Source organism: Leucoraja erinacea, chromosome 27, assembly GCF_028641065.1.
Source record: "Leucoraja erinacea ecotype New England chromosome 27, Leri_hhj_1, whole genome shotgun sequence".
NCBI lineage: Eukaryota > Metazoa > Chordata > Chondrichthyes > Rajiformes > Rajidae > Leucoraja > Leucoraja erinaceus.
Window position 1 is genome coordinate 5,118,111 of NC_073403.1, and position 13,483 is coordinate 5,131,593.

The 13,483-nt window shown below is 47.9% G+C and overlaps 1 protein-coding gene across 3 annotated transcripts in view; it reads left to right on the plus strand.

The window, feature by feature from the left end:
- Positions 1-13,483, plus strand: part of LOC129710119 (probable beta-tubulin polyglutamylase) — a 49,880-nt gene that overhangs the window by 2,038 nt on the left and 34,359 nt on the right. For all 3 annotated transcript variants that reach the window (XM_055656867.1, XM_055656866.1, XM_055656868.1), the window contains exons 3-5: positions 2,937-3,093; positions 5,878-6,021; positions 9,718-9,803. In XM_055656867.1, the coding sequence (XP_055512842.1) occupies positions 2,937-3,093; positions 5,878-6,021; positions 9,718-9,803 (387 nt within the window). The remainder of the gene's footprint in view (positions 1-2,936; positions 3,094-5,877; positions 6,022-9,717; positions 9,804-13,483) is intronic.

The window sequence follows — 13,483 nt, forward strand, 5'->3', positions numbered from 1 at the left end:
TTTGGGGACTGGAGGCCTGTGACAAGTGGCGTGCCTCAGGGGACCGACCGGTGGTGCTGGGCCCATTGCTGTTTGTGGCTTATAGCAACGATTTGGATTGGAATGTGGAAGGCATCAGATTCAGATTCAGATTCAATTTTAATTGTCATTGTCAGTGTACAGTACAGAGACAACGAAATGCATTTAGCATCTCCCTGGAATAGCGACATAGCAAATGATTTGAATAAATAATAATAAGTGTCCGGGGGGGGGGGGGGGGGGGGGTGGTGATTGGCAGTCACCGAGGTACGTTGTTGAGTAGAGTGACAGCCGCCGGGAAGAAGCTGTTCCTCGACCTGCTGGTTCGGCAACGGAGAGACCTGTAGCGCCTCCCGGATGGTAGGAGGGTAAACAGTCCATGGTTGGGGTGAGAGCAGTCCTTGGCGATGCTGAGCGCCCTCCGCAGACAACGCTTGCTTTGGACAGACTCAATGGAGGGGAGCGAGGAACCGGTGATGCGTTGGGCAATTTTCGCCACCCTCTGCAATGCCTTCTGGTCGGAGACAGAGCAATTGCCATACCATACTGTGATGCAGTTGGTAAGGATGCTCTCGATGGTGCAGCGGTAGAAGTTCACCAGGATCTGAGGAGACAGATGGACCTTCTTCAGTCTCCTCAGGAAGAAGAGACGCTGGTGAGCCTTCTTGATCAGAGTAGAGGTATTGTGGGTCCAAGAGAGGTCATCGGAGATGTTGACCCCCAGGAACCTGAAGCTAGAAACACGTTCCACCTCCGTCCCGTTAATGTGGATGGGGGTGTGCGTGCCGCCTCTGGACTTCCTGAAGTCGACAATGAGCTCCTTGGTCTTCTTGGAGTTTAGGGCCTTTGATTAGTAGGTTCGCAGATGACACCAAAGTGGGTGGTATCGCACGTAGTGAAGAAAGTTGTCAAAAATGACAACAGGATCATGATCAGTTGGGCAAGTGGCCTGAGGAATGCTTACTGGAGTTGAATGCAGATAAGCGCGAGGTGTTACTTTCTGGGACGTCTAGCAAGGGCGAGACCTAGACAGTGAATTGCAGTGCTCTATGTGGAGTGTTGTGGAGCTAAGGCATCTCGCAGTGCAGGTGTACCATTCCTTGGAAATGACATCACCAGCAGATAGGGCAGTCAATAGTCGAGTCAAGTCAAGTCTATTCGTCACATACACATACGAGATGGCAATGCTCGTGGACTTTGTGCAAAAGGACAAACAAACAAACAACCAAACAAACTACAAACAAAATCACATATTCTTTTACATATTAAATATTGTGGGCGGAAGGAAAAAGGGAAAAAAACAGCAATTAAAAAAAAAAAGCAGTAGAGTGGTTCTGTAAAAGTTAGTCCCTGGTGAGATAGGAGTTTACAGTCCTAACAGCCTCTGGGAAGAAACTCCTTCTCAGCCTCTCCGTTCTCACCGCATGGCAACGGAGGCGTTTGCCTGACCGTGGCAGCTGGAACAGTCCGTTGCAGGGGTGGATGGGGGTCTCCCATGATTTTATTGGCTCTGGAGTTGCACCTCCTGATGTATAGTCCCTGCAGGGGGGGGCGGGTGAAGTTCCCATGGTGCGTTTGGCCGAACGCACTACTCTCTGCAGAGCCTTCTTGTCCTGGGCAGAGCAATCCCCAAACCGGGTGGTAATGTTTCCGGACAAGATGCTTTCCACAGCCGCTGAGTAGAAGCACTGGAGGATTTATTTTGTCCTTCATCACCCAGGGTATTGAGTATAGATCTTGAGATGTTATGTGATAGTTGTACAAGACGTTGGTTGGTGAGGCTGCATTTGGGGTAGTGTGTTTAGTTTTGGTCCCCGCTGGTATCGGAAGAATATTATTAAGCGTGAAAGAGGGCAGAGGATGCCACCAGGACCTGAGGGCCTGAGCTATAGGGAGAGGTTGGGCATACTGGAACTTTAATTCCTTGGAACGCAAGAGATGATCTTATAGAGGTGTATAAGATCATGAGGGGAATAGATAGGGTAAAGGCACAGAGTCTTTTACCCACAGTAGGGGAACCAAGACCCAGAGGACAGAGGTTTAAGATGAAATTAATAGGAACCTGACTGGCAACGTTTTCACGCAGAGGGTGGTGGGAATATGGAACGAGCTGCCAGAGGAGGTACCACAACAAGGTTTAAAAGGATTTTGGTCAGGTTCATGGATAGGGAAGGTTTTGATGGATATGGGCCAAATGTGGGCAGCTGGGACGGCATGGGAAAGATGGGCCCAAGGGCCTGTTTCCGTGCTATATGACTCTTTGACACTAAAGGACATTTCTGGCGGGCATGGATGAGCGCATTTTGGGTCTTCCAGAAATGCTGCCTGACCTGCTGAGCTACTCCGGCATTTTGTGTTTATTGCAATGGTTACTGTCCTCAGGGGTATCTCAATGGCTGAAGTGTTATAGGATACCTTGTGGTTGTAAAAGGCATAAAATGAATGCAGGCCTTTTATAAGTTCCTTTTACAGAATTAGGCCACTCGGCCCATCAAGTCTACCCCGCTATTCAATCGTGGCTGATCTATCTTACCCTCTCAACCCCATTCATAGAAACACCGAAACATAGAAAATAGGTGCAGGAGTAGGCCATTCGGCCCTTCGAGCCCGCACCGCCATTCAATATGATCATGGCTGATCATCCAACTCAGTATCCCGCACCTGCCTTCTCTCCGTACCCCCTGATCCCTTGAGCCACAAGGGCCACATCTAACTCCCTCTTAAATGTAGCCAATGAACTGTGGCCTCAACTACCTTCTGTGGCAGAGAATTCCAGAGATTCACCACTCTCTGTGTGAAAAATGTTTTCCTCATCTCGGTCCTCATCTCCTGCCTCCACCCCATAAACCCTGACACGTGGTACTAAACTCCCTTTGGATGATGGTTCCTTGGGTCTGATGATTGGTTCTTGCTTGCAGGTACCATGACTTTGTGGCCTACTGTCGAAGCAGGAAGACCAAAACCTTCATATGCAAACCCGACTCCGAATGTCAGGGACGGGGAATCTTCTTGACTCGGAACACCAGCGATGTGAAGCCAGGGGAAGACATGGTCTGCCAGGTCTACATTCCCAAGGTACTTTGCCGCTGAGCGCGAGCTTGCGCAGAGAGGGTATTGACGAGCCCAATGTAGGTGGTTCAAATGGAAAATGGAACCCTACAATTGCTGCGTTAATTGTTGCCGGCGGGACCTCGTGCATCTGCGGAAAACCGCACCGACCCCCGAGAGATACTAAAAATAACCCCCCAAAGGAGATCAACTTGGAACTGGCTAAGCAAGCTCTGCAGGAGATTGCTCCCTGATCTCACGAAGCAATCAAATATGGGTGCCCATGGTTAATTGAAACATAGTTATCTGGCAACATTCCCCCATCCGGTGGGTCCTTGGGATGTGGGGTTGGGGGGGCCCATGGGATGTAAAAGTATAGAAGTTGGATGGTCATGAGTATCGAAGTTGGGAGGTCATGCTACAGTTATGTAAGACACTAGACCAAGTGCAGACCCGTTGGGTCTGCTCCCCCAATGGTGTGATCCCCCAACCCAATATTCCACCATGCACCCGTCTCCTCCAATGGAACTGAAGCCGTTCCCAAAAGTAAGATTCCAGCACTGCCCTGCCTCCCTCAGCAGTGGATTTAAAAAAAATCCAATGGCACCTCCCCTGCCTGCTGCAGCAGTGAAAAGTTCAGAGTGTTCCTGTCTTGCAACTTTGTTTCGAAGTGTGTTGGAAGATAGATAGATTGGTGAGGCCACATTTAAAGTGTTGTGTTTAGTTTTGGTCACCCTGCCATAGTAAGGATGCTGTTAAACTGGAAGGGGTGCAGAGAACTAGAGAGTGTTATTCCTTGCAGCGCAGGGGGATGAGGGGTGATCTTATAGAGGTGTCCAATGTCATGGGAGGAAGGGAGAGGAACACAGTCTTTTGCCCAGAACAGGGAAACTGAGAACCAGAGGGGAGGGGGGGGGAAGATTTAGTAGTAACCTGAGGATAAACTTTTTTTACACAAAGGATGGCGGGTGTATGGAACGAGCTACTGAGGTAATTGAGGCAGGCACTATCGCAATGTTCAGGAAACATTTAGACGGGTACATGGATAGGATAGGTTTAGAGGGATATGGGTCAAACACAGGCAGGTGGGACTAATGTAGATGGGGCATATTGGTCTGCATGGGCAAGTTGAGGTGAAGGGCCTGAATCCACGCTATGACTCTGTCAAGTCCAGCTGAGATTACACACGGCCATCATGAGATCTGACCTGGATCAACTTGTCCCCTTGTGGTCTGCAGACCTCAGTAAGGATGTATTTGCTTTGGGGACAGAGGAGATAGGACACAGCACATTGGTCCCTAAATGAAAGGAACTCCAAGGAAAACAGTCCGAGTCTGGTGGACTTATCCTCATTAAAGTTCTCTCGCAGCAGATCAATGAAACATATAAGGTAGACAAAAATGCTGGAGAAAGTCAACATCTGATAGTTAAGAGAGTAACAGAATAGATACAGAAGCTGTTTTCTGGGTGATGGGTCTATAACTAGCAGTCATATTCGGTCAGTCATTTACAACTGAAATGAAGGAAAGTTTTTTATTTGCATGGTTGTCATTTCTTTTAGAACAGCCTACACAAGATATTCAGTAACTGAGGCTCACTCAATGGTGACACAAGGAACTGCAGGTGTTAGAACATTGCCCAGGGCACAAAGTGCTGGAGTAACTCAGCGGGTCAGGCACCATCACTGGAGGACATGGATAGGTGACGTTTTGGTGCGGGACCCTTCTTCAGACTGATAGTAGAAGGGTCCCAGCCCAATACGTTGCCTGACCCTCTGAGTTATTCCAGCATTTTGTGTTAGAAACATAGAAACATAAAAATTAGGTGCAGGAGTAGGCCATTCGGCCCTTCGAGCCTGCACCGCCATTTAATATGATCATGGCTGATCATCCAACTCAGTATCCCGTACCTGCCTTCTCTCCATACCCTCTGATCCCCTTGGCCACAAGGGCCACATCTAACTCCCTCTTAAATATAGCCAATGAACTGGCCTCAACTACCCTCTGTGGCAGAGAGTTCCAGAGATTCACCACTCTCTGTGTGAAAAAAGTTCTCCTCATCTCGGTTTTAAAGGATTTCCCTCTTATCCTTAAGCTGTGACCCCTTGTCCTGGACTTCCCCAACATCGGGAACAATCTTCCTGCATCTAGCCTGTCCAACCCCTTAAGAATTTTGTAAGTTTCTATAAGATATAAGATATAAGAGTGTTCTACGTAAGATGATAGAAATTTAGACATCAGGTGAATGGAGGGATTTGAGGGTGAGAGTGGTGGGTGGCCCCAAATCCACAAATGTATTAGGGTGTTGAGGGCACATTAGGCATGGGCCAGGAATTGACATTGGCACCCATGTCTGTTGCGAAGGAATAGCCACCCTTGCATATGATCATCTGGTATCAATTTCCTTTGTAGGCCAAAAGGGCCTGTCCTCCACCCCAGTATCCCTAAACTAAACTAGGGTGGACGGGTGATCGATGGTCGGCGAGGACTCGGTGAGCGGAAGGGTCTTGTTTCCATGCCGTAAGTTTAAGACTAAAAGAGTGGTCCAAGGGGGGAAGGTAGACAAAAAAAGCTGGAGAAACTCAGCGGGTGAGGCAGCGTCTATGGAGCGAAGGAAATAGGCGACGTTTCGGGTCGAGACCCTCCTTCAGGCTGGGGGAAAGTGATCTTTACGGGGGGGACGGCGGCAAGAGGTGAGAGAAGGTGCAAAACGCAAGGAAAGGAACTACTGATGCAGCAGCCACACTGTTCAAAGGAGAATGAGTAGTCATTGGTCCTTGCAACTCACTAAAACCCTCCTCTACTTCTGCAGCCATTTATCTTGGATGGATTCAAGTTTGACCTCAGACTCTATGTCTTAATTACCTCCTGTGACCCGCTGCGGATTTATTTCTACGACGAAGGCTTGATCCGTTTTGCTACCATGAAGTATTCTGAACCTACTGAAAAGAATTTAGTAAGTGAGACATTGACTTATTTTTTTTTAAATGGCCAGCTAAAAAAACCGTTGTATTATCTTCTGCAACGCTACTCTTTTAAGAGCGATTTCCTTTTTTGTTATAGTCTTCTTCCTTTGAGAAATTTAACGTGCGATTCATCTGTAATTTATATATATATATTTTTTCATGTGTGTTTGTCGGAGTCTGTGTGGCTGTGATGAGGCCACAGTCGCGCAGGTTGGTAAGAGTCGTTGAGTCACGGTGCCGGAGACGCGGGTTCAATCCTGACCTCGGGGGCGCTGTCTGTGTGAATCTTGCACGTTCTCCAAGTGGGTTTCCTCCGGGTACTCCGGTTTCCTCCCGCATGCCAACGTTTACCGGGTTTGCAGGTTTAATTGGCCTCTGTAATATGTCAAACCTGGGGACTCTTTGCTCGCTGGCCACAGAGAAGGGGACCTACAGTATATCACACATTACAATTGCTCCACTCTCTGAAAACTTTATTTCAACAGCAACATTTACATAGATACATAGATACATAGAAAATAGGTGCAGGAGTAGAGACCATTCGGCCTTTCGAGCCTGCACCGCCATTCAATTTGATCATGGCTGATCATCCAACTCAGTATCCCGTACCTGCCTTCTCTCCATATCCCCTGATCCCTTTAGCCACAAGGGCCACATCTAACTCCCTCTTAAATATAGCCAATGAACTGTGGCCTCGACTACCTTCTGTGGCAGAGAGTTCCAGAGATTCACCACTCTCTGTGTGAAAAATGTTTTTCTCATCTCGGTCTTAAAGGATTTCCCCCTTATCCTTAAGCTGTGACCCCTTGTCCTGGACTTCCCCAACATCGGGAACAATACCTTTGAAGAATCTTTAATCGGGCTTTATTGGACTTTATCCTGCACTAAATAATATACCATTTATCCTTTATAAAGGGTATATTACGAGTACATTAAATGTATGCAACTAAACGACTATATTGTAACCATAAATGGTCTTCTTGTTGACTGGGTAGCATGCAACCAAAAAGCTTTTCAAAGCACCTCGTTACCCGTGACAATAATAATGAAGTAAACTAAACTAAACTAATTGCCCTGAACATGCAGGGAGTGGATGATAAAGCAAGGTAATACAGAACTAGTGTGGATGGATGATCGATGGTCGACGTGGACTCGGTGGGCCGAAGGGCTTGTTTCCATACTCTTATCTCTAAAGCTGAAACTAAAAATCAAATCACACATATGCACACAGTGTCTGCCAAGATCAGTCTGCTACTGAAAGAGGATGCTATCGCAAGAGGAATGATAAAAAAGACAACAAGAGATTTGGATATGCACACTCAAATACAATTTACCACCTGGGTTCCCAACTAGTGGGAGAGTCACGGACCAGGGGTAATAGCCACAGAATAAAAGGACGTACCTTCAGAAAGGAGATGAGGAGGAATTTATTTAGCCAGAGGAGGATGAACCTGTGGATTTCATTGTCGCAGAGGGCTGTGAGGGTCAGGTCAATGGATATATTTAAGGAGGGGATTGGCAGATTCTTGATTAGTAAGGGGTTGTCGGGTTATGGGGAGAAGGCAGGAGAATGGGATTGAGACGGAAAGTTAGATTAGCCACGATTAAATGGCAGAGTAGACTTGATGGGCCAAATGGCCTCATTCCTCCCCTATCACTTATCAACCTACATGGTTCTGGGGAAGGAATGGGTTGAATAGATTGCTTTCAAAGAAGCAATTGACCTTGTTCTGTACCATGTGACAGTAGTCACACTGAGGGAATGCTGCACTGATGGGGGTGCTGTCTTCCAGGTGAGATCTTGCGTGTAAAAGATCCCATGGAATTATTCAATGTAAAGCAGGGGATTTCCTGTCCTCAACAACATTGCAGTTAGCATTACCTTTGGTGTTTTTGTTTGAGTAAACTGGCTACTGTGTTTATTCACCTCAGTGACTGGGCTCCAGAGGAACAATCTGACAGGTACATGGATAGAAACATAGACAATAGGTGCAGGAGTAGCCCCTTCGGCCCTTCGAGCCTGCACCGCCATTCCATATGATCATGGCTGATCATCCAACTCAGTATCCTGTACCTGCCATCTCTCCATACCCCCTGATCCCTTTAGCCACAAGGGCCACATCTAACTCCCTCTTAAATATAGCCAATGAACTGTGGCCTCAACTACCTTCTGTGGCAGAGAATTCCACAGATTCACCACTCTCTGTGTGAACATTTTTTTTCTCATCTCGGTCCTAAAAGACTTCCCCCTTATCCTTAAACTGTGACCCCTTGTTCTGGACTTCCCCAACATCGGGAACAATCTTCCTGCATCTAGCCTGTCCAACCCCTTAAGAATTTTGTAAGGTTCAATAAGATCCCCCCTCAATCTTCTAAATTCTAGCGAGTACAAGCCGAGTCTATCCAGTCTTTCTTCATATGAAAGTCCTGACATCCCAGGAATCAGTCTGGTGAACCTTTCTCTGTACTCCCTCTATGGCAAGAAAAGGTTTCCTATGATAGGAAAGATTTCGAGGGATATGGGCCCAAACACAAGCAATTTGGGACTAGCTTAGATGGGGCATATTGGTCGGCATGGATGGGTTGGGCTATACAGCCTGCTTCCATGCTGTCTGATTCTATGACTCTATGTTGCATCTGCAGTATAAGACCAGAAAACATACGAGCAGAATCAGGCCATTCGGCCCATTAAATCTTCTCCTTCTTTTGATCACGGCTGAGGTTATGGGGAGAAGGCAGGAGAATGGGGTTAGGAGGGACAGATAGATCAGCCATGATTGAATGGCGGAGTGGATTTAGACAATAAACAATAGGTGCAGGAGTAGGCCATTCGGCCCTTCGAGCCAGCATCGCCATTCACTGTGATCATGGCCGATCATCCACATTCAGTATCCCGTTCCTGCTTTCTCCCCATATCCTCTGATGGGCCGAATGGCCTAATTCTGCTCCTATTGCTTATAACCTTATGACCTTTGCTCTCAACCTTATTGTGTTGTCTGTTCTCCCTGTAACCCGTAGCACCCTTCATTACCAGTCAACCTCCGCTTTAAAAATACTCAATGACTTGGCCTGCAGCAATGAATTCCACATTCACCTCCTCTGGCTAAAGAAATTCCTCCTCATCTCCATTCTGAAGATACATAGTTTTATTATGAGTCTGTACAATCTGATCCTCTCCAGATACTGTCCCACTATCCTCTCCAAACCCACTCTGTCTGGCCTTTCATTATCCTGATTCAGATTCAATTTTAATTGTCATTGTCAGTGTACAGTACAGAGACAACGAAATGCATTAGAGACAACGAAATGACAACAAAATATAATCCGGTGGGTTATAATGAGAAACCCCTCTCATCCTTGTAAACTCCAGCGGGGTCTGCCCTCGCTAGAGTTTAGAAAGATGGGGGGGGGGGGGGGGGGGGGTCTCATCGAATGCTTTAGGATGTGCTAAGGCTGCGAGAATTGCTTTAAAAATGCGGCCCTCCCTTCATTTTTATTCCCTGGCTGGCTACTTGTCAACCTGTTCTTCACGGCAGCACAAAGTGAAACTGACAGGGGCGCATTAAGTAGCGTGTGCGCGGGTCCGGTAGCCGTCGTTTGAGACGGTGACAGCTTGGGCGTGAATATTGAGGGGTGATGACGCTTGACGGACAGAACCAACGGGCCTTGCCTTGTGTTGCTCGCAGGAGGACGTCTGCATGCATCTCACCAACTACTCCATCAACAAGCACAGCAAGAACTTTGTCCGCGATGAGACCAAAGGCAGCAAGAGGTGAGACTTTGTATGTGGCAGAGTGAATGTTACCGTTACCATTGTGAAGCATGAACCAGGACAATATACAATTGAGTATAGAAGCTGGGATGTAATGTTAAAATTGCACAAGGCATTGGTGAGACCAAATCTGGAGTACGGTGTACAATTTTGGTCGCCCAATTATAGGAAAGATGTCAACAAAATAGAGAGAGTACAGAGGAGATTTACTAGAATGTTACACAAAAAAGCTGGAGAAACTCAGCGGGTGCAGCAGCATCTATGGAGCGAAGGAAATAGGCAACGTTTCGGGCCGAAACCCTTCTTCAGACTTACTAGATTTACTAGAATGTTGCCTGGGTTTCAACAACTAAGTTACAGAGATAGGTTGAATAAGTTAGGCCTTTATTCTCTGGAGCGCAGAAGGTTGAGGGGGGACTTGATAGAGGTCTTTAAAATGATGAGAGGGATAGACAGAGTTGATGTGGACAAGCTTTTCCCTTTGAGAATAGGGAGGATTCAAACAAGAGGACATGACTTCAGAATTAAGGGACAGAAGTTTAGGGGTAATATGAGGGGGAACTTCTTTACGCAGAGAGTGGTGGCGGTGTGGAATGAGCTCCCAGTGGAAGTGGTGGAGGCAGGTTCATTGGTATCATTTAAAAATAAATTGGATAGGCAAATGGATGAGAAGGGAATGGAGGGTTATGGTATGAGTGCAGGCAGGTGGGACTAAGGGGGAAAAAAAATTTGTTCGGCACGGACCTGTAGGGCCGAGATGGCCTGTTTCCGTGCTGTAATTGTTATATGGTTATTATATGGTTATATACAGGCCAGCACATGTGGACGATGAAGTGTAGCCAAGGCCTTGTCACTCCTTATATCTCCCTCTAGTTCCGACTACTTTTTAGTTTAGTTACCAAAAGATACAGCATGAAAACAGGCCCTTTGGCCCTACAAGTCTGGTCTGATGAAGGGTCTCCCGACCTGGAACCTTTTCTCCAGGGATGACGCCCGAGACGCTGAGTTACTCCAGTATTTTGCGTCCACCTTTGGCCCACAAAGTCCACGCCGACCATCGATCACCCCGTTCAAACCAGGTTGAAGTTACCCACCCACTCTCTCTCTCTCTCTCTCTCTATCTCTCTCTGCCTCTCTCTCATCCACTCCCTGCAGCAATGGGGTCAATTTTTTCAGAGGGCAAATTAAGCTACAAACCCGCACGTCTTTGGGATGTGGGAGGAAACCGGAGCACCCGGCGGAAACCCCCCCCCCCCCGCGATCACGGGCAAACTCCACACAGTCAGCACCTGAGGTCAGGGCTTGAAGCCGGGTCTCTGGCACTGTGAGGCAGCCAGCTCTCCCAGCCGCCCCCTATTTTTAAGACACTTTTATTTTCTTCCCCTCTTTAGGTCTCTCCTTGTCACTGACCATGCCCCAAGCTAAGACGGCTATCAGCCAACTCGCTCGCAGGCCACTGGTCAGCTGGCTGTGAGGAGGTCTATAACCAGCTGAGGTGAGTTGCCCATCTAATTTCTAATTCTTATCCCCCCCCCCCCCCCCCCACCCTGTATGTGGGTGGTGCTTGGCCTCTTGCCCAGCCCCCATTGCCATGGCTGGGACCATGAACTGTAGTGTGTGGGAGGATCCTAGAGGTGCCTGAACCCAATGTGTTTACCAGCACCATCTCCTGGTGCCCACCTTTGAACCCTCTGAGTTTATCGGCAGCTGTGACCTACATCTTCTCTATGTCCATTGGCTGGTTGGACTTCAGTTCCACTGTCCACCAATGTTCCCCTTCTCAGCTGAAAGAGTAGACCTACGTTTACAAAGACCTTCTGGAGTTAAAACCTCTCCATCCTCTGTTCACAAGGTGCTGGAGTCACTCAGTGTGTCAGGTGACATCCATAACTGGTCTAGATTGGTGAAGTTCCCAGTTGGGGGCCCTTCTGATAGACAATAGACAATAGGTGCAGGAGTAGACCATTTGGCCCTTCGAGCCAGCACCGCCATTCAATGTGATCATGGCTGATCATCCTCAATCAGTACCCCGTTCCTGCCTTCTCCCCATATCCCCTGACTCCGCTATTTTTAAGAGCCCTATCTAGCTCTCGCTTGAAAGCATCCAGAGAACCTGCCTCCACCGCCCTCTGAGGTAGAGAATTCCACAGACTGGGTTAGATCAAAGCACCCTTCAGCTGTATCCACTTATCACTTGCAAGGCCTTGTCCAGCCACTACTTATTTTGCAGCTTTCTCCCCCCCCCGACTACAATCATTCCGAAGAAGGGTCCCGACCTGAAACATTGCCTGTCCATCCCCTCCAGAGATGCTGCCTGACCTGCTGAGTTATTGCAGCACTTTGCGTTTTGCTCAAGATTCCAGCATCTGCAGTTCCTTATGTCTCCATTTACCTGCTCAAATAGATAGAAATCTTTGGATCTTTTATCTTTTAAACTTCTGAAATATTCCTCAGCCTGCAGTATCGTGAGAAAACAAAGGAGCCAACCATTCAAGACAGTGAAGCTCAAAAAATAACATTCAAACTCAATGTTAAGAGATTGGACATCCAATACCATAATATTGTCTCTTACAAATTTGCAGACTGGAGTGAAAATTCTATTAAGGAAAGTGTGATGAGGCATTAGGTTTTGGACTTTAGTTGAAAGGTCCCTTTCTTTCTCTATCTTGTACAAATTAGGCTAGGATACAAAGTGGTAAGTTGAACATGTGAATGATAAAATGAGGTTGATTTTCGGTGAGACCAAGCGGAGGCTGGGCGATCGTTTCGCCGAACACCTCCGCTCGGTCCGCATTAACCAACCTGACCTCCCGGTGGCTCAGCACTTCAACCACCCCCCTCCCATTCCGCATCCGACCTCTCTGCCCTGGGCCTCCTCCACGGCCAGAGCGAGCAGCACCGGAAATTGGAGGAACAGCACCTCGTATTCCGCCTGGGGAGCCTGCATCCTGCGGGCATGAACATTGAATTCTCCCAATTTTGTTAGCCCTTGCTGTCTCCTCCCATCCCTCAGCCCTCGGGCTCCTCCTCCTCCTTCTTCCTTTCTTCTCCCCGCTCCCCCCACCCTCCATCAGTCTGAAGAAGGGTTTCTATAGAGTTATAGAATTATGTAGCGTAGAAATAGGCTCTTCGACCCGACCCACCCATGCCGACCAATATGCCCCATCTCCACCAGTCTTACCTGCCTGCATGTTACCCCATGGTAGGCAAAAGTGCTGGAGAAACTCAGCGGGGTGCAGCAGCATCTATGGAGCGAAGGAAATAGGCAACGTTTCAGGCCGAAACCCTGAAGGAAATAGGCAACGTTTCGGGACGAAACCCGGAAGGGTTTCGGGCCGAAACGTTGCCTATTTCCTTCGCTCCATAGATGCTGCTGCACCCGCTGAGTTTCTCCAGCACTTTTTGTCTACCTTTGAAAAGTCCATCATGGGTGGCAGGATTCCACTGATTGACTACTAATCAGTAGCAGGGGGGTGGCAAAGTAGCGGTAGGGATGCTGCCTTACAGTGCCAGGGACAATCCAGACTTTAAATGCTCTCTGTCGGGTGTTTGCACGTTCTCCCTGCAACCGCTTGGGTTTTCTCCGGGTGCTCCGGTTTCCTCCCACACTGCAAAGGCGTACAGGTCTGTAGGCTAATCGGGCTTAAGTTAAAAAAAAAATTAATTTCAGTTAAAAAGTA